Raw genomic sequence first — 24,928 nt, forward strand, 5'->3', positions numbered from 1 at the left:
TGTACATATTGTAGGTGTGATAACACATATTGATTTAACGTGTCTTATATTTATAGTTCTTAAAATATGGGTTTGTCGAAGTAATTTATATATATGAAAAATTTTTAAGTCTTTATAAGTCTTCTGAAATTGTATTATACTAATTTTTATTTTTTTGTAAGTAAAGTTTTAAAACGTCCCAGTGTGGACGTGCCATAGTTGGGACAAGTATAGATGATATGTGTTTAACATTTATTTAATAAAAAACGCTTCATTTCTGTTAAATTATGCAATAATTTGTATATTTTTAATAAATCAATTTCTATGTTTTCAAATTTCACTCGAATATTAAGTGCTTGCTAAATTATTTACTTAATTAAAAATTATTAAATTTTTTTTTAAATTGCAATTTTTACTTTGATGGCCGATTTTTCATAATATAAAAATGGTAAGAAAGAATATTTTTTTATTGTAGTAAATTTCAAAAGCTTTAAATTAATATAGGTTAAAAGTTGTCAGACGTTTTAGAATATTTTTAAAAATTGAGTTGAAGAAATTTTTATTACATGCGTTAATCACTTTTAAACCCTTTCTATACTTATGTGTTTCAATGGGTTTTCATAAAAAGTATATCAAAAGAAAAATTATTGTTTTTAGTATACCATATTAAAATTTCAATAAGTTAATTTTTTTTATAGTAGTAGTTTTAAAATACAAAAAAATTGATTAATGCTATTTTTACAATAGCGTAATTTTGAGATTTTTTTTCTCAATTTTTATAAATGAAGGTTTTTCTTTTTAATTTTCGACAGCGATAGGTTTAATTAGTTTGAAATCGGGTTCTTTTGATATATTAATCATTGAAAGCGGTCCAGTGAGTGTTGTGAATTTTCATGGACAGTCTAAAAAAAATGCATATCAAGGTAAAATCTTCTCAGCTTCCTATTGAAACCAAAATAATATTTTTGTTCTAGAAAATTTGGATTCTATCCAACGTTTGTTAGTTTTTTAGGAAAATGAATTTGTGGAAAATTAATATCTCTACTAGAATTATAAGAATTTATAATTTGAAATTACAACTTTAGCTATAATATTAATTTGAAATGTAACAAATATATAATAAATAAAACTTAATGAAATTTTATTTTAAATTTGTAGGTAATAAAATGCCAATTTTTGATACATTAAATATATTATTAAATGAATATCTAAACAAAACAAGATTATTAAAAAATTTTTAAAAAACAATTTTTTATCTTATATCAATGTAAATATTGTAAAATTGGGGTCTTTCAAAAAAAAAAATATATATATATATATATATGTATTGGTTATTCTTCGATCACAAATAATTTTAATTTATTTATCAAAATAGTTTGTAATATTTGTATTATTATTTTGTAACCAAATAAAAAATCCACAGGTTGTTTGATTAATATTCATTACCCCTCCAATACAAATTGGATAAATTTGTTAGATACGGTATAAAACAAGTTAGAATTTTATTTTGTCGGTTATTACAAACTGAGCAACTGTGATTGAAGCTAGAAAAAATGCACCCACTAATATTTAATATTTTTATATTATTATTTTTTTCGTTTCTGGCATTCAATGAGTGCTCTCGTGATAATGATACTAACACTAATACAGAATTTCCTCCGTTGACAGAAGGTTTTTTGGCGTATATGATGGAAAGTATTGAATGGGAATCTAAAGAACCTAAAGATCAAAAAAACTTGCTTCGGGAGTATGATTTTATCGTGGTTGGAGCAGGGAGTGCAGGAGCTGTTTTGGCCAACAGACTGTCAGAGGTATGTAGTAATATTTTATCAATTATAATTTTTATTACAACTTTTAACATGTTTTTACACAATTAAATGATAAAATATTGAGTTTTGATAAAATGTATTCAATAAAAAACTGTATGACTCTAATTTGAACATGATTTCATCTTCACAACATTAAAAATAATAACGGATACAAAAATCTTTATACTTAGGTTCCCGAATGGAAAGTTTTATTAATTGAAGCTGGTCAAAGAGCTACTCATTTAATGGATATACCAATTACAGCAGTTTACCTGCAAGGGTTGGATATTGATTGGAAGTATAGTTCAATACCGATGAATAATTCTTGCTTGAGTACTGAAATTAATTATTTTCAATACTATTATATTATACATATACTATTAATGTGTTATTATTTAAGGGGTAGTATCCATCTATTAAATAATATATTTTAGGTTTTGATGATCGTCGCTGCAAAATTCCAAGAGGAAAAGTGATGGGTGGAAGCAGTGCTATCAACTTCATGATATATACTAGGGGCAACAGAAGAGATTATGATAACTGGGCTGCAATGGGTAATGAAGGTGTGTAAAATATATGTTTATGCTTGTCGCATAACATTAATTTATTCAATTTTAAAATTGTTATCATTGTAGGTTGGAATTACGATCAAGTACTAAAATATTTTATAAAATCGGAAAGAGCAAATCTGTCTCAAAGTGAGGAGATGTTCCACGGTAAAGACGGACCTTTATATGTATCAGATATTAAATTTAAGTCAAATATAGCCAAAGCTTTCGTTAAGAGTTTATCACAAATTGGGCATCCTATTATTGACGTAAATGGGGAAAAGCAAACAGGAGGAAATTATTTACAGGTAATTATTTTTAATAGTATAAACGTTAAACGAGTTATCCAATTACATGAAAATATATCGTATTATATGTAATTAATAGTGAAAAGTGGGACTAGCTGTTATAGTTTATATATTTTTATTTTTATGAATTTTTCCGGTTTAAATTTTTATATATTCAATTTAATAATTATAATACGAAAATAAAATGTTTTACTAGAGCTAATAAAAACGTAAAATTTAGTTTATTGTGTTATAAGTCGTTACATACTGAGTGCTAGTTGTTATAATATAGTTTTTTTCTAAATATTGCTTTAAAAATTAAATGTTTATAATAATCTTAATAACATATTATGAATTAAGTTTTTTATAATAATGAATTCTAGCATTCGATGATAGTGACAATGACAATATAATATGAGTTTAGGAGTTTCTACATTTTTGCTAATCGTGATTCATTACACAATGAAAAAACCTAGTACAGAGGGAACGTGACATAGTTGGAACATGTATAGATGATAGTGATTAACATCACTTTTATAAAACACACTTCGATGTGAATCTGCAAAATATTTTCTTGAAAAAATACATTTTAAAATCAAATAACACATTGAAAAAATATCATCAAAAAGATTATTTTTAACCATTGAAAACTTTTAAAAAGTTTTAATTTAATTTAAATTTTAATAAACAAGCATAAAAAATGCACATTATCACAAAACCAATTCCTTCCCAGTTTAAAATAAGCTAATATTTTTTTTTAATATTTCGATGTTCGTAGGTTTCATAATTTTGGTAAAAAACTTTTTTTAATTGGAAGGGCATGCCTCTTTTTATCTAAATATCACAATTAGTAATTTGTTGAACCTATTACATAAATTTGAAAAAAAGTTTTTCGTATTCCAAAAATTTAAAAAAAAAAAAACATTAAATAGTTTTCATATCAATGACTTTTTAAAACTAGGGTATATATTTAGTATTTAAATTAATATTATATGACTATCATATAGTTTGATATTTACCATTAGAAGTTATCACTTTTATAGCATAGAATATTAGTACATGCTATTGAACAATTTTAAAAGTAGCTTTTCCGTTAATGTTTTGGCAAAATAAGATGTGCAGCTCAAAATTAGTTGCTTACATTTGGATCGTTGGAGTAGCATGATAGAGAAATATTTATAATTTCCGAAATATTGGCTCAATAGTTATAATCGACCAGTCAATTCTTCAGTTAGATATACTAATATTTATACTAAAATAAATGTGTATAAATATAAATATTCTCTAAAATAAATGATGTTAACATTTTATAAGTTATAAGATGTTAACTTCATTTATTTTATAAAGAATAGAATTAAAAAGTATTTAAATCATGATTTAGCAATCGAAAAATAAATGTTTATAATTATACAAATCAAAATCTACAATAAATCAATTACTCCCTAATTATATAAATGTTATTTTAATAAAAATAACATTTATACAATTGTGAAGACATTGCATAGTTAAGAATTTATCTTAAATATGAGGAATGTCAAAAAAATGTACATAATTTTTTTTTAGGTCACCATGAAAAACGGTCGAAGATGGAGTACTAATTCGGCTTTCTTGTTTCCAGCAAGTAAAAGAAAGAATTTACACGTAAAAAAATATAGTACAGTTACCCGAATATTAATCGATGAGGTTACAAAAACAGCGGTTGGGGTGGAATTTGTGAATGAGCGTAAAAAATATAGAGTTTATGCTAGAAAAGAAGTTATAGTTAGTGGTGGTGCAATTAATTCACCACAATTACTAATGTTGTCAGGCATTGGACCTGAAGCTCATTTGAAAGAAAAAGGCATTCCTGTGTTGAGTAATTTACCAGTAGGTGAAAACTTAATGGATCATATATCACTTGGAGGACTTTTTATTTTAATAAATGATACAGTGTCCTTGAAAACTGATAGGTTGCTTCAAGATCCGTATATTATGCAAAACTTTTATATGGGTAATGGTGGCCTGTGCTCAGTGGCAGGTGGAACAGAAGCGTTGGGATTTTTTGACACAAAAAATCCAAATAAATCAGATGGACATACCGATCTTGAATTGCTATTGTTTTCTTCTTCGTACACTTCTGATGTTTCAGCTCACAAATACTTTGGCCTTCGAACGGACATCTTTAATAAAGTTTATAATCCAGTTGCGGACAAAGACAGTTTTATGGTGTTTCCAATGGTCATGCGCCCTAAAAGTAAAGGTCGTATTTGGTTAAGAGATACTAATCCCTTCCATCATCCATTTATTGATCCTAATCATTTTTCAAACAAGGCCGATTTGGATGTGATAGTGGCTGGCGTTCGTATTGTTCAGCGAATGTTAAAGACAGACGCTATGAGAAAACTTGACGCCCAAATATTGACAACTCCGTTGCCTGGTTGTACCAAATACGTTTTTGATTCGAACGCCTATTGGAAATGTGCAGCCCGACAAATTAGTTTTTCCATTTATCATCTATCGGGTACGTGTAAAATGGGACCAGTTGGTGATCCCACTGCGGTAGTTGATCCAAGACTTCGTGTTCACGGTGTCAAGCGTTTGAGGGTCATAGACGCTTCAATTATGCCTGAAATTCCAGCTGGTCACACAAATGCACCTACCATTATGATCGGAGAAAAAGGGGCAGATATGATTAAAGAGGATTGGGGTGCCACTATTGTAAATAATGTTTAGATGCAATTGAATATTTTATATATAATTATTATTTATTTGTTAAATAATGATTTATTGATAAAAATTTTATTTATTTTTATGAATTATGATAAATATCAATTTTATTGTAAAACAATTATTTATTTAAGATTAGTTTTTAGGGGTAACTTTCGAAAGATAGCTCTTCATATTAGGAATAGTTATATATTTTTGTCTTTTTAATTTAAATATATTTATTATGTTCAAGAAAAATTGTCTTATGAAAATAATGTTTAAATTAACAATTTTAACAACTCATAAGTTGTTGTTGAAAACATTCCTTACACATTTTTCAGTGATTTTCTAATGAGCTCTGTTCATCTGTGTGTAAAAATAATCTCCATGAAATATTTAAAATTACTGGTTTCAAACTATTTTCGTTGAATTTTCAAATTTAAGAAGGAAGTGTTTTTAATAAAATTACTAATTACTTAAACCGTATTTAGGATACTCTTATTTTTAATTAAATTTGCTTTTATAGATATGTGAAAGATATAAAAATTGTAATTTTATTCTAATCACTATGGTCCATAGTGATAAAACATTAGATAATATTGGATGAATCGATAGTATATTTTGCTTCAAATTATTCACTATCCAACATCATAATTACAAATTGTTCAGTTGATATTGAAGAAGTAGAGAATATTTCTAGCTGTAGTCAGTCTATTGCCGAAGTTTTTGACGGGCTATTGTGATTTGTTCTCACGCAAAATTCGAACCAGATTTGTTTCCTAAACCAATGAATTTTTTACTTTCATTATCTCAGACAAATGGTGCATTTCTTTTTTGTTAAATGTTTTTTAATATTAATGGTGTTTAGACAATAATTAATTGAAGATTTAGATGTAGTTTTATTATTCGATTACTTTATCTTTTATTGAGCACGTCTTACTGATGTACAACAAATATGAGTTTTGTTCATTGGTGTGTTTGGATTAATTAAAAAAAATTATAAATGAATATTGTTGCTGTCCTATTTATAAATCTAACTTTAAACTCTTCTTACATTCGATTGATTTTGGTTATTAAGTATCAAAACACTTGAATAATATAAGGGTAATGGTGTTGCAGATATATCATTTAATATACTAAATTTTTGAAAATGTATATGATATAGATAAGTAGATTAATTACTCCTATTTCTTCTGAGATATTTGAACTTAAAATATAAATTAAAAATTATTATTTTATAGAGAAGTAAAACACTTGTAAAATGTTATTCTACACATGACATAAAATATACTACATTTTAAAAGATATAAGTAATTTTAAATTTAATTGTAGCGTTAATCAGTAGCACGAATAGAATTGTTTTTGAAATCTGAAGTTGTTATGAAAAACATTTTGGAAAAATATTACAAAATATCTAAAATAGGTACCCCAAAAAATTTGTTCAGAAAAAAAAATTACTTCATTAGTTATACGAAAACACATTTCGTGTCAAGGAAAACGCTCTTAAGTTTCTTATTCATTATTATGTGTTTCGTGAAGACTCAAAATTATTGATTGAATCTTACTCAATACATTATTTCTTATGTAAAATACCCCTTTAAAAAATAAAAATACAACATAAATTACATTAAGGTCTGTACAATAGTTTTGTATTATAATGTAAATTGTTTTTTATGGTTGGTATTTGTTTAAATTGTATCTTATACAAGTGATTTTTTTAACGCTTGTCATTCAAATTTTCTTAAAATAATTATTATTTTAAGAAAATTGTTGAATGATATAACTCTTGGTTTATCAGAAAGTATTAATTTTACTTTAATGTGTTTATTTTATCGTATATCTGTTAATAATTTTCTCAGCTCTCATTGGACAAATATTTTTAAACAGATTTTATATAGTTGAACACATCCTCTCAAACAATTTTTAAAATCGATAAATTTTAATATTTTTAAAACGTTTTTGGTGTCAAAGCTGAGAAGATATTAATTTTACTATGATGTATTTTTTTAATGTGTATGTTATCCATGTGTCTCATGGTCGGTACAGCCAGACTTATTAATATTTTTGGATATTTCCGCTATAAGAACAATAATTTCATATATATTAGCTTAGATGCGAAGCTTAGAAGATATTAGTATTACTACGATGTATTTTTTTTTTTGTATCTGTTACCACTTTTTTTCAGCTCTCACCAAACCAATTTCTTTCAAGAATACATCATAAGATCACAAATCGTATCTAGTCGAAGTCATTACCCTCAAAAATTGACAAATTTCCCTCTTTCCCCGTAAATGGGGGAAATCTCATAAGAATTTACAAATTAAAAATTGCTAATTTTTTCAATTTTTGTTACCTAAAACTGCCATAACTTTTTTAAAGATGCTTTATGTCATTACTTAGCATTTGGTATATTTTTTTTATAAATCTGATCCTTTCACAGGAAGGGATTTAAAATGACAACTTTTTCACAAAAAATTAACTTTTTCAACTTTAATTTTGAAAGTGTTCCGGAAACTCTGACACTTTTATATATATATTATATTAAAGATAATGTAATATACTTTATTATGGAAAAAAAAAATGTCGGACTTTATTTTGTCTTCACGGTGTAAATAGTTACCGAATGATATTTTTGTGTTAAAATTTTAGATTTTATTTTTTTAACTTTAAAATGCTATAACTTATTAAAAAGTGTATGGATCAATACAATTTTTTTATGAGAAATAATATTTATATCCCTCTTTCATTATACGTACTTTATCTTAATCAGGATATTAATAAGGAAATAGCAGATCATATAGCTTTTGAAATAATCCACCAATTTTTTAAAATTAAACACTATCTAAAGATTTTCATCAAAGCGTTTTTTTTTTATAGTGATTTTAATCACTGTCAGATATCATTATACATGACCCAACTATTGCACGTCACCACTGTGTCGCGACCCTCTTGTGTTGGTTTTTTATCACTCCTTTGTTTTTATTCTATTTTCATAATTATAGCAATAAAAAAAAATTTAATATTCATTATTCTATGAAGACGAAGACAAACAAGTTATTTAACAGGTTAAATCTGGTATTTGACAGAAACTTATCTTCGATAATGAGTCTAATGATTATCAAAGAGAATATTTTTTAAAGAATTTGATCATTTATAAAAAATGTATAGTGATGAGGTTATTTAATGAAATTAGGAAATTAATTATAAGTATAAATTAATCTAAATTTTGCCTATAATCTTATTTTTTTAACCATTAACAATTCAGTAAGCTTATTCAGTTTATTAAGTATAATTTTTTTCATTTTATTTTACAATTGTTAGTGTAAGAATCTTAACATTAAGGTCGTTATGTAAATTAAACGTGTTTTTCTAGTTCAATTTACAGTATATAAATTAATTAATGACTTCCTTAGGTATTTGTTATCCTTATGTAGGGTGATTGATTAAGGTTATGGCCATTTTTTATTCGACAAATCATTCTTCTACTATTATTTGCTAGATAAAGTTTAAATATTTGACCAATTTTCTATTGGTAATTTTCTGTTGATGAATAACAAGAATAAATACTGACAATAATAGATGGCTTATTGTTATCTCCAGTATTATGAAAATCAAATTAAAAATGAATTTCTATTTAATAAACAAATTTTTATTTAGTTTTAAAACGGAAATGATTCATCGGTTTAAAATATATATATAAGAACAAAATTGTTTGAAATTTTTAAACTAAAAATATGAAAATAAGATTTTTTTGATCATTCTATATATTTAAATCCATTAAAAAAATTGTTTCATTAATTATTCTAAAAACTATACATATTGAAAATACAAATCTGAGGTGACATATGCTGTTATTGACCGTATTAAAGTTATTAACACTAAAAAATATTTTGATTGATAATTATTTTTGGTTTATATTAAATATATTTCAAACGACACAATAAAATTATTTTGATGAACTTTAAAATGCTACAAAAATTTAAGTACAAAACATCAATAAGAAATTATTTTAACACGTTCCTCTTAAAATGTCATATATAAAAAAATAATCCTGCACCACAAGCTAAAAACGTGTTTTTCAACACAAAAGAATACTTTTTAAAAATCCAGTTAAAACATATGCCCTTGACAATTATATAATTTTAATTATATACAGAGTGAATCCTAAATTTTATTGTAGAAAATTGACCTTAAAGTGTAATATACAATTTAAATAAGTATTTTCGTTTAAGTTAAGTTTGGAGATAAAAAATCGTACACACTTGGGACGTGACATAGTTGAGACAAGTATATATGATATATTAGGCGTATAGTTTCAAAACCAGCTAGACCATTCTTTGAATTTTTTCAGGAACAACAAAATAAAATAATGAGGTTAAGATTTAACTCGAAGATTTTATAATATATATGATATTAAAGCTTAGGAGTGTAAACACATTGTGAGTAAATATTTAATTTAACAAAATATTTTTAAGAGAGTTATTTAATTTTATAATTTTTATACAGCTGGTTTTGTTGCCAATTTCATCAGATGGCTGGTTTTGAATTCAACATTTTTTTTCCTGTATATATGGCTGGTTTTGAAATTGACTATGTGATATAGGTATTTTTTGAAACAAACATTGAAATAAAAACTAAATATTATATTTTTTACTGTACTCTTTAATCAATATAAAAACTTTACTTTTAAATTTAAATACTTAAAAATATTAATCAGTATTAATATCGTAGCGTAAAATATAATCATTATCAATTATTATTTTACCGCGAAGAAAAACATATAATTGATTATGGCTTCTTTTGAAATTGACATTGTTAGATGGGCGATTTTGAAACCAACCCCATATTTTTCCATGATTAATTTAAAACTGTTATAGCCTTTTTTAAGTACAATAATTGTACAAAACATTTAGTACAGTGTGACCATTTAGAAAATACAAAAAAAATCGTTTAAAAAAAAATCACTTATAGCTGATATTGAAACTATACGCCTCATATGAAAATGGTAAAAAGCAATATCATATAAAACAAAGCTTCAATGCAAATCTATAGATACAGTTTAATTTTTAGAAGGAATTGTTAAATTGCTCCAAAACTAATATGAACATCTATTTCCTTATTTATACCCTGATTACAAGTTTTATAATTATAATATAATACTTGGAAAATACTTATTATACCAATTAAATTTAGTATGTAATTCATACACAAAATTTACTATTACAATTGTTCAGTTATCATACTTACACCCAAAGAAAAACCTCAATCAATTTTGATAGAGAAATTTAATCAAGGGTTTATGATAATGTTTTATTAATACGAACAAAATAACTATTCTTATAAATAATTATTGTTCAAGATAAGAAAAAAAATATCATAATGATAAATATATCATAGGCTCAATAGTAATGATATATTTTTCAAATTGAACAATGAATTTATTATATAGATCGAGGTTTTTCTCTGGGTGTAGATAGAAACTTTCCTTAATACTCTGGGAATTTTTTAAATTTTTATCTAACCTAAAAAATATTAATAAACCTGATTCGTGCAATTATAATCTTCAATATTCGAGGATTTTGAGGGATTTAAATTTATTCTAAGACATTTGTTTGCAGGTGTTCTTGTATTATATGTACATTAAAAGCTACAAAAATCTTTGATAAAAAAATTTATAATTTAAACTTAAATCGTATTTATTTATTTTTGTATAATAGGAAAGGAAGTTCAATGGAAGTACTTGCCTCTGCGTTATATATGACTAATATTATTTTAACCTAATGTTGCTAAATAAAAAATAAAAAATTAATAAGTAAGTAAATAGTTGAAAAAAAATGAAAATTATAAAAAATTAAAAAACAGTGGTTATTTACGCAAAAATAATATCTTTTGTTGTTTTAACGTTAATTTTGGCGACCATTTGCAAATAGAAGATAAGGTGTCGGAACAATTTTTTTTTCAACGTGTAGTATATAGTAAATGCTTTAAATTATCATATGTTTAAAGAACGCAGTATTGCTAAAAAATTATGAAATTTTGTTGAAGTTAGATTTTTGTGCAAATGTTGTACTTTGTATATTTTAAGTATTTTAAAATCTCATTATATTGCCGTAATATATCGTCACTACCATTGACATGGGATAACACTAGGTTACCCTGTTTGTGTCCACAATAATGATATCTTATTATTTTTTCGTTTAAAATAATAACCATTTCTACTTATACATTATATTTATATTCTTAGAAAAATATAAATTCTTTTCAAACAAAAATTTATAAATAAACAACTTGGAGAAACATTCAACAAACACACACTAATTATATTCTAATACACACAATTCAATCATAAATTGATTAATAGTCACTTTTCAAAATCATTCCTTCCGAAAAGAAATCTATAAATTATTTTTGTCATCTTTTTATTATAATTTTAATAATTAAATGCACTGTATCAACCCTAATCTTATGTGTAATAAAACTATGTTAATGTTATATATAAAATGTCAAAATGATTTATATACTCTATTCATCTGTAATCATTTCTGTATTTTATGCTTACTTATCAATAAACAGTTATACTGTAAGAATTAGACAATGATGATTTTCAAGGATAAAAAGTATTATAAAAGGGCAGAGCAAACCCTTATTCTGGTCTTTTCTTTTCGTGCTCTAGACATTACTACGCTAACATTGTCGTCATCATTGTGGAAGTTCTTACGTGTTAAAGTTGTGAACTAAATTGAATTATGTTATATTATTCATTAATTATTAATTAATACTATTATTTAAGATATTATAAGAACTAAGAAAAAATTACTAGGTAAGATTTTTTTTAAATCCATAAGAGTTTATATTTATATTATTTCATAACCCTCAAACCACAACCCGAATTAAAAGTAACTCTCACTATTAATCTACACCCAGAGAAAAACCTCGATCTATATAATAAATTCATTGTTCAATTTGATAAATATATCATTACTATTAAATCTATGATATATTTATCAACATGATATTTTTTTTTCTTGTCTTGAACAATAATTATTTATAAGAATAATTATTTTGTTCGTATTAATAAAACATTATCATAAACCCTTGATTAAATTTCTCTATCAAAATTGATTGAGGTTTTTCTTTAGGTGTAACTCCCACTTTTACAAATTTTATCCTCACCACTTTTTTTATTTTTATTAATTTTTGAGTTATAATAGCATATAAAGTTAGATTTAAAAAAAACATTATATCAAATGATAGAAAAATACCTTCAGTATTTATAAAACAAATTTGTTTTGATTCATTCATTTTTCAGAAAGTTATGGCAGATAAGTAAAAGATGTCAAAAAATACTGATTTTAAAAATTGTTATTTTTTTAAGGATTTCCCCACTTACGAGGAACGAGTGAATTTTTTTCAATTTTTGAGAGTAAAGTATTCCAGTATATACGATTTGTGATCTTATGATGTATTCTTGAAAGAAATTGGTTTGGTGAGAGCTGAAAAAAAGTGGTAACAGATACAAAAAAAAAAAATACATCGTAGTAATACTAATATCTTCTAAGCTTCGCATCTAAGCTAATATATATGAAATTATTGTTCTTATAGCGGAAATATCCAAAAATATTAATAAGTCTGGCTGTACCGACCTCTGCTACATATTCACTCTATAAATTAAAATTATTATCAAGCCATTAATATTTTTTGTCAAAAAGGATTAAAAAATAGTTTTATTGTAAATTTATAAAAAATGAACTTTTTTTTAAAGTGAGACAAATAATGAAAAGTTTACTTTAAACGTACTTTAAAAATACAAAAAATTAAAAAAAATATATAACAAAATGATTATTAGATCATAAGTTATAAAAATTGTTGAATAGATCTGGTTCACCTATATATAAATATATATATACATTTTAATAAACTAGTAGTTTTAAGATATTTACAAACAATTTTTCATTCCAAGTAAAAAAAATAATTGAGTTGTAAGTTCACTGTAGTACACCGATTTATATTATTAAGTGATAATCAATTTTCTTTAGAGTAAAAAATTATTTAATAAATGACTCATTGTAGTTTTTTATAATTATAGTACTATGATTTAGTAACATTCTATTTTCCTTCTGAGGAAATTAACCTTTAGAGGTAGCGAAAAGAAAGTGATTACCCTAGCAAAAAAATATATATTTATAATGTCTTTAAAATCAGGGATATATTTTAAAATTTGACTACATAATTTTAGCTCTCCTAAATGTTTTAGAAAGTCTCATCATTTTTTTTTACGGAAGTGCTATTGTTTGTTTGATTTATCCTTAAAATGTCCCAGATGTTGATGATAATTCAAAAAATTTTATGGTTTTAAACTTTTATTGGTTTTTGTGTTAGCATAATTAATTTCATATCCATCATTAATGAGAAATAATTATATATTATAATTTGAAAATTAAGGCACATAGGCACACAAAAAATTTTTTTTACACATTTTATTGTTACTCCAAATTTTAGCCTAAGATAAATAATATCAAAACTTTAAATATTATTCTTAACTATTTAATAATTATTTGAGATCCTTATTTTAGAACTCAAATAGTGGTATAAATGAACTAAAAATCTAATTAATCAATTAAAATCATTGTATAAATCTTATATCATTATAATATATCAATATATACCTATTTGTATTAAATTAAATAAAGTTTACTTTGTTTTATTTTTTATTATTATTTATTTTTATTTTTAAGGACGTCTTTAATTTTTTCTTCGAGTTATTTTTTCTCCTTCAAACATGGTTTTTAGCAACTTAAAATTAAGATATACATAAATTCTTTAGTTTGCTTTCTTTTTTTTCCCATTATTATTTGGTATTTGTAACTAATTAATTTTGTAAATTAAAAAATAAAGCGTATATCCTTGAAATTTCAATTAATTTTACATTTTTTTGTTTGATTTAGAAAAATATAGGGAAAATAGAATTGTATCATCTTTTAATTTTCATAATAACATAAAATATTACACAATATTATTTTTTTTCGTCGTTACCATTAAAAAGTACAATTATATTTTTGTTTACATTAATACAAGCATTCTTAAAATATATAATAACTTATATTTCTGTCAGATTTTTAGCTGTAACTGGTTATTACTTATTATAAAACGAGCAATAATTTGTTCTATAGAGTGTGTAATAAGTAAGGAAACTGATTTCTATTGTTCTTATTATTTGTAGCAATTTTCTGTTTCCTTACTTACTGAACACTGTATATTGCTCAACTAATGGTTTAAAATTATATCACAAAGTTAGAGATAAAAATTTGATGTTTTTGGTCGAAGAAAGTTATAATTTATTTTAACAGTTTAAAAGTAAATGTTTGTCTTAATTTTTCTAATCAAAACTACTTTTTTATGTTAAATTAATTAATAAAATTTGTAAGGCTGGACAAATCAATGTATTGTTAAATTATCAAATTATAATAAATCAAAATATTTATTATTTAAGTTTAGTAAATAAACGTTGATGAACAAAAATTCAACTTAATTAAAAAAAAAAATTTATGTGTAAAAATATGTGTAGAAATACATTACACATGTTTTTTATTTTTTTCTTCATTAAATGGTTTTCTGTCTCCTGTAATACAAAATATTAACTTATTTACAAAAACCTACTTTGTCTTTTAGATAGCTCGAAATTTTAATATTCCGAAAAAATGAAAATTATTTTCAAACAAATAATTTTTAAAGCTTATTAAATTTTTATTCAATTATATATTTTATATTTTAACTTCGATAACAATTTAAATAAAAAATGTTAAAAATTGATTTTTTTACATTGCTTTATTGATTATTTTCCAAATTGAAGAGGTGTCAATAATTTTACATTTAAACATACGAAAAATTTGAAACCATCAGATAATTTTTACTGTTTGTTTTCTGAGATGAATTATATAATAACAGTCAGCGCCCTTCCAAAACACGAAATAATTTTGTTATAATGTTTTAAATAAAACAAGTATGAACGATTGTCCTCTTCGACATTTTACATTGGACTCTCACAGTTAAAGTTATTAACACTATGCGTTCGCTAATATTAAATTTTACTTCACTATTTTTCTTGACATTTCTTATTCAGATTGATTGTTCAAGACAATCCAGACAGAACGCTAAAAAGGAAAATTTTCCTCCACTGTCAGAATCTTTTTTGACATATATGATTGAGGCTATTAAATGGGAAGCTAAAGAACCAAAAGATAGAAAAATTGTTCTTCCGGAATATGATTTTATTGTGGTTGGAGCAGGAAGTGCAGGAGCCGTAGTAGCAAGCAGATTATCAGAGGTACGCATTATCATATCATTTATTATTTTTATTTAACACTTGAACACAAATTCAGAGGATACTTAGTTTTTGATCAATTCAAGATAAATGATAATTGAAAAGAACAATTATCAAACAATTAATTTGTGTCATAAAAAAAAAACCTTTTTATTAATTGTTATACTTTAAGGTACACGAATGGAAAGTTCTACTAATTGAAGCTGGTCAAAAATCCACTCATTTAATGGATGTACCAATTACAGCAGTTTATTTGCAAGGGTCGGATGTTGATTGGAAGTATAAAACAGTACCGATGAACAATTCTTGCTTGAGTACTAAAATTAATTTTTCTTAATGCTATTATAAAATACATATACTATTTGATATTACGTATGGTAACTTATTTATTTTAGGTTTTGATAAACGACGCTGCAAGATACCAAGAGGAAAAGTGATGGGTGGAAGCAGCATTCTGAACTTTATGATTTACAATAGAGGTAACAGAAGAGATTATGACAACTGGGCCGCATTAGGCAATGAAGGTGTGAAGATATAAATGTTTGAATTTGTTATACAATTTTAATTTTTTAATTCTTAATCTAATCCTGTAGGTTGGAGTTACGATCAAGTCCTTAAATATTTCATAAAATCGGAGCGGGACAATCTATCACAACGTGAAAAGAATTTCCATGGCAAAGATGGGCCTTTATGGGTATCTGATGTCAATTATAAGACAAAAGTTGCTAAAGCTTTTGTTAACAGTTTACTACAAATCGGACATCCTATTATTGATATAAATGGTGAAAAACAAATCGGAGCAAACTATTTACAGGTTAATAATGATATATTAAGAATACTTAATTTTTTTCATTAAAATAGTGTTTTATATTTGAGTGTTATACAGCATAAATTAGGCCTTATAGTAAAAGCTGAATAACGTCGATTTTAGTATAATACAAAATTTACAACAGGAGTAAGCACAGTGCTGGCGCAAAGTTTTGCGGGACCCGGGGCAAGTTAGCCGTGTGGGTTTTCTCTATTTCTGGGTTGAAATTTTTTAAAGACCTTTATTTGCTCAACGGACAAAAAAGTAGGTAGGCATTTAAACTAAACCAATGACCGAGGGTCCCGGGGCAGGTGTCCCGCTTGCCACGACACTTGCTCAGGCACTGAGTTAGCAATTTTTGAATTCCCAAGCAATACGATAACGTCATATAAAAGGGAACTGCAGGGTAAGCAAATTAAAATGGTTGGAAAAAGAATATAAAAAGGAAACGTGAAAAGGAGTGTGAGACTGGACGTTTTGACAAAGAAACGTCGAGTTACGGGTCAGGATGTTTGATGCGATCAACTTTGTATTTTGTACGATTTAATTTATTTTGTGTTACATTTTTATATTACAATTTGACTTTTTGTTGATTACGTTTCTTAAATAAAATAACTATCTAAAAACCTGCACTTAGCTTAAATATTTTATATTTTGTTAAAATTGTGTGTTTGTGTGCAGCAAGAGTCGAAGTTGAACTGCTGGTACTTTAGTCAATCTTAATAACAACGGCACACAAAAAAAAAAAGTTGTCTGTACTTTTGACCGGACCCCCCTACGGATATTTATTTTGACCCGTTGAATCCGAATTTGAAGTAAATTATAACAAAAAAAAAAACAAATTAAACTTTCCTATAAATCATAATCTATCAATAAATGCTATCGTACGTCAGTAGTATCCTGACGTAGACACAAAAAGTCGTACACAAATTAACAAATGTTCTTTGACGACGAGTTCGTCGTTTTTAGCTTTTCTCAAGTCCTCCCGTTGGATACACTGATCAGCCCCAATCCTTCAAATTTGTGAACTATTAAAGGAGTAGAGTTTAGACCCGTCAGCACAGTTTAGCTCAAAGTAGCAGACTGAAGGGTGGCTCCTCATCAGCCACCAGCACAACTACCTTTTCACTATATCTACTAAAGGACGGTAAATAACATTGCTATTTAGTGGTATCATATGATACCACTAAATTATAGAATTTATATAAAATCGAAAAATCGTGGTAGCAATGTTATTATTGTTTTCGTTTAATGTACGGAACGTTACGCATCGGTCTACTTAGTTGTGTCATCATTGAAAGAGATATATTAATAAACGCGAAACTGTTTTGTGCATTTGAAAAAGTCAAATTTTACTTTTTTTTTATATATAATTAACGACCAAATAATGTAAGTATATTTATAATTAATTACTTTTATTACATAAAATAGTACAATCTATTCATATTTGGCAATATTGAAACAATATAATGTTGTTATGTATTCCAAATTGCTTAGTTACTATGTGGAATGATACCACTGTGCCTATTATATGAAAAATAATAACAATTTATAGTATGATGTTTTTTTTGCTAGTTGAAAATAGATCTCAGGGATAAAGATATATTTTTTTTTTTTTGATTTGGAAATCCCTAGTGATTCAGAATGTGCTGTATGTCCAGAATGTATGAGAGCATTTTATACTAAATTAATAAAAAATTGACTACAGTATATATTATTTTGTTAAATACTTTTAAAATATGTTATAAAACTTATATTCAGTTAAAAAACTGAAGTTATCAGAAGTCTGAAATTTAAGAAAAATACCTAGTCTTATTTATAATTTTTTTAATATTATTTGTTTATTATTATTCAATATTAATCTTTTAAAATTTTTTTTCATATTTATAACTACAATTTTCCTGATTTTTTTGGTTCTTTGAGATTTTTTTTAATTTTAAAACGTTAATGGGACAAGAAAACTTCAGATTCAAATTCAGTGGAATAAAATACATAAAAATCATACTCAATCTGAATCCAAAAAATTGTTTTCATCTCAATAATTTCGATTTTTCATGATTTATTGCAATTTTTGGGTTTTTTTGCTATTTTTCAAATGTTAACAACTCAACGGGCTAATTAACGTTCAGATTCAGTTTCAGTAAATTGAAATACATAAAAATCATACTTGATCAGGGTCCATAAAATTTTTTTCATCGCTGTGACTGCAGTTTTTCGCAATTTTTTGCTTATTTTTTGGTTTTTTGCATTTTACTCAAATCTGAAGGGTGACAGGGCCAAACGGGCTTCAAATTCGGATTCAACGGGTCAAAATACATGTCCGTAGGTGGGTCTGGTCAAAAGTACAGACAACTTTTTTTTTTGTGTGCCGGTGTAATTGGTGTGCTTCCTGGCTAGTTTTTGGGCTTATCGTCCTTAATAAAAGTAATTAATTATAAATATACTTACATTATTTGGTCGTTAATTATATATAAAAAAAAAGTAAAATTTGACTTTTTCAAATGCACAAAACAGTTTCGCGTTTATTAATATATCTCTTTCAATGATGACACAACTAAGTAGACCGATGCGTAACGTTCCGTACATTAAACGAAAACAATAATAACATTGCTACCACGATTTTTCGATTTTATATAAATTCTATAATTTAGTGGTATCATATGATACCACTAAATAGCAATGTTATTTACCGTCCTTTAGTAGATATAGTGAAAAGGTAGTTGTGCTGGTGGCTGATGAGGAGCCACCCTTCAGTCTGCTACTTTGAGCTAAACTGTGCTGACGGGTCTAAACTCTACTCCTTTAATAGTTCACAAATTTGAAGGATTGGGGCTGATCAGTGTATCCAACGGGAGGACTTGAGAAAAGCTAAAAACGACGAACTCGTCGTCAAAGAACATTTGTTAATTTGTGTACGACTTTTTGTGTCTACGTCAGGATACTACCGACGTACGATAGCATTTATTGATAGCTTATGATTTATAGGAAAGTTTAATTTGTTTTTTTTTTTGTTATAATTAAAATAATATTATAGAAGAGAATGGTAAATCGAATTGACAAACAAAAAAACAAATTTTAAGATTAGCTATAATTAAATTTTTGTTTTACATTTTTGGCTTAGTAAATTTATTTTTACTATAGAATAATTTTTCTAGTTAATTACTAGAAATAATAAATACAAGATTAATTATTTTGGGTGTCTAAATTATTTAAAAGTTATTGTCTGTTATAATAAATAATTTATACAATGATGTGCAAAAGTAAAATTATATATAAAAAAATTAGTACTTAATAATAATATGCCTAATTTATAATGATTATTTATGAACTGTTTGTCATTTTAAAATTAATAAAATAGTTAATTAGAATTAATTAATAATGAAACAAATTATTAGTGTTAATATTTGTCTGTCAAAAAACTACGAAATATTTTACTTTTTATTTTTATAATATTTTATTTTATTGTGACTTAATTTAACAATAAGTTCTTTTTTATTGTTTTACATGATTTCGATGTTGGCATATGTGTCATAAAAATATATTTATAAAAAAATTCTAGTGAAGTCAGTTTTATAATGTTGAATAAACAAATTAGTAATGACATTTGAAAGCTCATTCGTTTCAACATATTTAAAAAATTAAATTTTCAATGAATATGTAAAAAATTAGTATTTGAATATACTTTAAATATTAAAGAGTACATATGTAGAAGTTATACTACACTTTTAGGACATGTAAAAAACTGACATATCTAGTTATATATAGTTATTAAAATGTGCAGCTGTCGGAGGAAGTGAGTTTTTAAAATTTTTTGAGAATCTTAATAAATAAGGAGTCAGGTTAAAAACAATAGAAATGTTGGGAATTTTTATTTTTAATTAATTGTAAACTCATATTAAAATATCATAAACTCTTAGCTTTATACAATGGATAATTCTTAAAATTTCTAATTATGTCTTGAAAAAAGTGTTAAATAATATTTTGATTTTTTAGGTTACAATGAAAAACGGTCGTAGATGGAGTACCAATTCAGCTTTTTTGTATCCAGCAAGTAAAAGAAAGAATTTACACGTAAAAAAATATAGTACAGTCACTAAAATTTTAATTGATTCAGTCTCAAAAACAGCAATTGGAGTAGAATATGTGAATGGACATAAAAAATATAGAGTTTATGCTAGAAAAGAAGTTATAGTATGTGGTGGTGCAATTAATTCACCACAATTGCTAATGTTGTCAGGCATTGGACCTGAAGCTCATTTGAAAGAAAAAGGCATTCCTGTATTGAGTAATTTACCAGTGGGTGAAAATTTAATGGATCATATATCATTAGGAGGTTTATTTATCTTAATAAATGATACCGTATCGATAAAAATGGATAGATTGTTAAAAGATCCGTTTACGATGTACAACTATACTACTGGTATAGATAGCACAATATCAGTAGCTGGTTGCACAGAAGCGTTGGCATTTTTTGATACAAAAAATCCAAATAATTCAGATGGCCATACCGATCTTGAATTGCTATTGTTTTCTTCTTCGTACACTTCTGATGTTTCAGCTCACAAATACTTTGGGCTTCGAACGGACATCTTTAATAAAGTTTATAATCCAGTTGCAGACAAAGACAGTTTTATAGTGTTTCCAATGGTCATGCGCCCTAAAAGTAAAGGTCGTATTTGGTTAAGAGATACGAATCCTTTCCACCATCCATTTATTGATCCTAATTATTTTTCAAACAAGGCCGATTTGGATGTGATAGTTGCTGGCGTTCGTATTGTTCAGCGAATGTTAAAGACAGACGCTATGAGAAAACTTGATGCCCAAATATTGACAACTCCGTTGCCTGGTTGTACCAAATACGTTTTTGATTCGAACGCCTATTGGAAATGTGCAGCCCGACAAATTAGTTATTCTATGTATCATTTATCTGGTACATGTAAAATGGGACCAGTTGGTGATCCCACTGCGGTAGTTGATCCAAGACTTCGTGTTCACGGTGTCAAGCGATTGAGGGTCATAGACGCTTCAATTATGCCTGAAATTCCAGCCGGTCACACAAATTCACCTACCATTATGATCGGAGAAAAAGGGGCAGATATGATTAAAGAGGATTGGGGTGCCACTATTGTAAATAATGTTTAGATGCAATTGAATATTTGATATTAATTATAATTTATTTAGGGGTAACTTTCGAAAGATACCCCTTCATATTAGGAATATTAATATATATTTGTCTTTTTAATTTAAATATATTTATTATGTTCAAGAAAAATTGTGTTATAAAAATAATGTTTTAATTAAAAATCTTAACAACTCATTAGTTGTTGTTGATAACATCCCTTACACATTTCTCAGTGATTCTCTAACAGCTCTGTTCATCTTTGCGTAAAAAAATCTCCATGAAATATTTAAAATTACTGGTTTCAAACTATTTTCGTTGAATTTTCAAATTTAAGAAGGAAGTGTTTTTAATAAAATTACTAATTACTTACACCGTATTTAGGATACTCTTATTTTTAATTAAAATTGCTTTTAGAAATATGTGAAAGATATATATATTGTAATTTTATTCCAATCACTATGGTCCATAGTGATAATACATAAAATAATATTGGATGAATCGTTAGTATATATTGCTTCTAGACTACTTTGCTTCAAGCAAAGACTAGACTAGTCGTCTAGCGTCATAATTACACATTGTTCAGTTGAAATTAAAGAAGTAGTAAATATTTTCAGCTGCAGTAAATCTATTGCACAAATTCTTGTCACAAATGCAAAGACCATTAAGATTGGTGAAAAAGGAGTTGATATGATTAAAGCAGAATGGGGTGTACTATTGTGAAGTTTTTTATAATTCTTAAATAGCAATTTTTAATTGCAATTTAGCCTTATTTATTGATAAATTAATAAAAGTAATAAATATATGGAACTCAAATATAATTGTTCGCTTTTTTCCTCATATAGTTTGCTATTTATTAAGTATACTACTGTATGATTTTTTCATAAAAATTGATAAGTTGACTTCACCAGTGAATGAATAATTAATTTTTTTATCTATAAAAGTTCTTTTTCTAATTATATTTTGATGTCACACTAAATTATATATATGTTACCTAGAAAATAATGTATAATAATAAAATAAAAATATTTATAATTAATTAACAAAAAATTGTAATTTATTATTTCATTTTGGAAATTAAAATTTTCCAATGAACTTATTTTTATTTTTTACTATTAAATGTGAATGGTTAATAAAATGTTAACTAGTTGATAACCAGATTTGTATTATTTATATTATGAGATATTAGCATTTGAGGACATAGAAATGGTAATGAGTGGGGTAGTATTAAGTGCAGCTTTACTTTATTATAACGCACAGATAAAATTTCTTCTAAAATGCGTTCCCTTTCACTCTCACAGTACTCCTCTCACTACTCTATAATAATTATAAAAAATTCACATTACTATAGTTCACTTTAATTATAAGGTGAGAAAACTACGCAGATAAAAATTATGTGTAGTTATAATATTAAGTTATAGGTGAGCGGAGGGCGCAATTTAGAAGAATTCTTACGCTATTCTATCTAATAGTAAGAAAATAATAACTTAACTTTCAAAAATGACCCCTAAAAATCTATTCTAGGAATTCCAAGGTAACAATGACTGCAACCAATATAGATAATTATTTTTTAGTAAATAGTTATTTTATAGTTGTCATATGTTTAAAGAAGAAGTGATATGTATAATACTTTTAAATTATAAGTATTATACATACTATAGTTATAATTAAAAGTTTTAATAATATTGCGACTATAAAATTTGTGTATGTAACTTTCGAGATACCAAACCAAAGTAAAGGTAAAAAATTTTTTAGAAAAAATCATTTAAAAAAACGGTAGCACAGTGGGGTCGCGGCATAGTGGAGACATTGCATAGTAGGGTCCAGTAAAGATTTAATCTGACAGTGATTAAAATCACTATCATAAGAAACGCTTCGATGCAAATCTGTAGATAGTGTTTAATTTAAAAAAATTGATGGATAATTGCAAAAGCAACATCAAGTTCTAGTAAAATAAAATACAAAACCCATAATTATCATACAAAAATATTTTTCAATATGGTAGCCATTTGCGTATAGAAGATAGATCGTCGGGACAAATTTTTTTTTTTCATTTTGTAGTACATAAAATAAGCTTTAATTTTATATATGTTTAAAGGACGCAGTATTTCCGGAACATTTTCAAAAATTAAGTTGAAAAAGTTATTTTTTGTAAAAAAGTTACTATTTTAAATCCTCCCAGTGAGCAGAATAAGTGTTAGATTTTCAAAAAAAATTATATCAAATGAAAGGGAAATATCTAAGGTTTCAATACAAAAAAATATTATTTTTATTTGTTCATTTTTGAAAAAGTTATGGCAGTTTTAAGTACAAAAAACATCCCGATAAAATGTAATTTTTATCGCAAACATTACATTTTTTTTTAAATTTTCGACAGCCATTTGCACATAGAAGATAAGATGTCGGGACAAATTTTTTTTTTTCATTTGATAGTATATAACATAACCTTTGATTTGATATATGTTTAAAGGACGCAGTATTTCCGGAACATTTTCAAAAGTTCAGTTGAAAAAGATCTATGTTTTTTACAATATTTTAAGTTTTGAACGCCCCCTATATAAGGGGAAATTGTCCAATTTTAATAAAAAGTATGTCAAATGAAAGATGTACTTATAATGTATTTAGAAAAAAAAAATTTGTGCTGATATATACATTTTTCAAAAAGTTATAGCATTTTTAAGTTGAAAATTTAAAATCGAAAATCGAAAATTTTAACACAAAAATAGTGTTTTTTTAACTACGGCAGCCGTTTAAATGTAGAAAAAAAAGTGTCGGGAAAAATTTTTTTTTTCATTTTGTAGTACATAAAATAAGCTTTAATTTGATATATGTTTAAAGGACGCAGTATTTCCGGAACATTTTCAAAAGTTCAGTTGAAAAAGATCTATGTTTTTTACAATATTTTAAGTTTTGAACGCCCCCTATATAAGGGGAAATTGTCCAATTTTAATAAAAAGTATGTCAAATGAAAGATGTACTTATAATGTATTTAGAAAAAAAAAATTTGTGCTGATATATACATTTTTCAAAAAGTTATAGCATTTTTAAGTTGAAAATTTAAAATCGAAAATCGAATATTTTAACACAGAAATAGTGTTTTTTTAACTACGGCAGCCGTTTAAATGTAGAAAAAAAAGTGTCGGGACAAATTTTTTTTTTTCATTTTGTAGTACATAAAATAAGCTTTAATTTGATATATGTTTAAAGGACGCAGTCTTTCCGGAACATTTTCAAAAATTAAGTTGAAAAAATTAATTTTTGTAAAAAAGTTGCCATTTTAAATCCCCCCCAATGAGCAGGTTAAGTGATAGATTTTCAAAAAAATGATATCAAATGAAAGGTAAATATCTAAGGTTTTAGTATAAAAAAAAAT

The 24,928-nt window shown here is 25.6% G+C and overlaps 2 protein-coding genes across 5 annotated transcripts; both read left to right on the forward strand.

The window, feature by feature from the left end:
- Positions 1-785: 785 nt before the first annotated feature.
- LOC126904426 (glucose dehydrogenase [FAD, quinone]-like) lies at positions 786-5,526 on the forward strand. 2 transcript variants are annotated; one of them, XM_050683464.1, is made up of 6 exons: positions 786-902; positions 1,648-1,790; positions 1,979-2,120; positions 2,222-2,350; positions 2,423-2,643; positions 4,186-5,526. In XM_050683464.1, the coding sequence occupies exons 2-6, from the start codon at positions 1,665-1,667 to the stop codon at positions 5,332-5,334; spliced, it is 1,767 nt and encodes a 588-aa protein (XP_050539421.1). In that variant the 5' UTR covers positions 786-902; positions 1,648-1,664; the 3' UTR covers positions 5,335-5,526. The 2 variants fall into 2 exon arrangements, with proteins under 2 accessions (XP_050539421.1, XP_050539420.1); XM_050683463.1 differs by lacking the exon at positions 786-902 and having other exon boundaries at positions 1,477-1,790; positions 4,186-5,525.
- Positions 5,527-12,108: 6,582 nt separating this feature from the next.
- On the forward strand, positions 12,109-21,708 carry LOC126904425 (glucose dehydrogenase [FAD, quinone]-like). 3 transcript variants are annotated; one of them, XM_050683461.1, is made up of 6 exons: positions 12,109-12,127; positions 15,428-15,631; positions 15,801-15,942; positions 16,024-16,152; positions 16,222-16,442; positions 20,430-21,708. In XM_050683461.1, exons 2-6 carry the CDS (start codon positions 15,506-15,508, stop codon positions 21,576-21,578), a joined length of 1,767 nt encoding a protein of 588 aa, XP_050539418.1. In that variant the 5' UTR covers positions 12,109-12,127; positions 15,428-15,505; the 3' UTR covers positions 21,579-21,708. The 3 variants fall into 3 exon arrangements, with proteins under 3 accessions (XP_050539418.1, XP_050539419.1, XP_050539417.1); XM_050683462.1 differs by lacking the exon at positions 12,109-12,127 and adding an exon at positions 14,645-14,661; XM_050683460.1 differs by lacking the exon at positions 12,109-12,127 and having other exon boundaries at positions 15,191-15,631.
- Positions 21,709-24,928: the final 3,220 nt, after the last annotated feature.

The sequence above is a fragment of the Daktulosphaira vitifoliae genome, unplaced genomic scaffold, assembly GCF_025091365.1.
Source record: "Daktulosphaira vitifoliae isolate Bord-2020 unplaced genomic scaffold, ASM2509136v1 Scaffold_4, whole genome shotgun sequence".
NCBI classification, from domain to species: Eukaryota; Metazoa; Arthropoda; class Insecta; order Hemiptera; family Phylloxeridae; genus Daktulosphaira; species Daktulosphaira vitifoliae.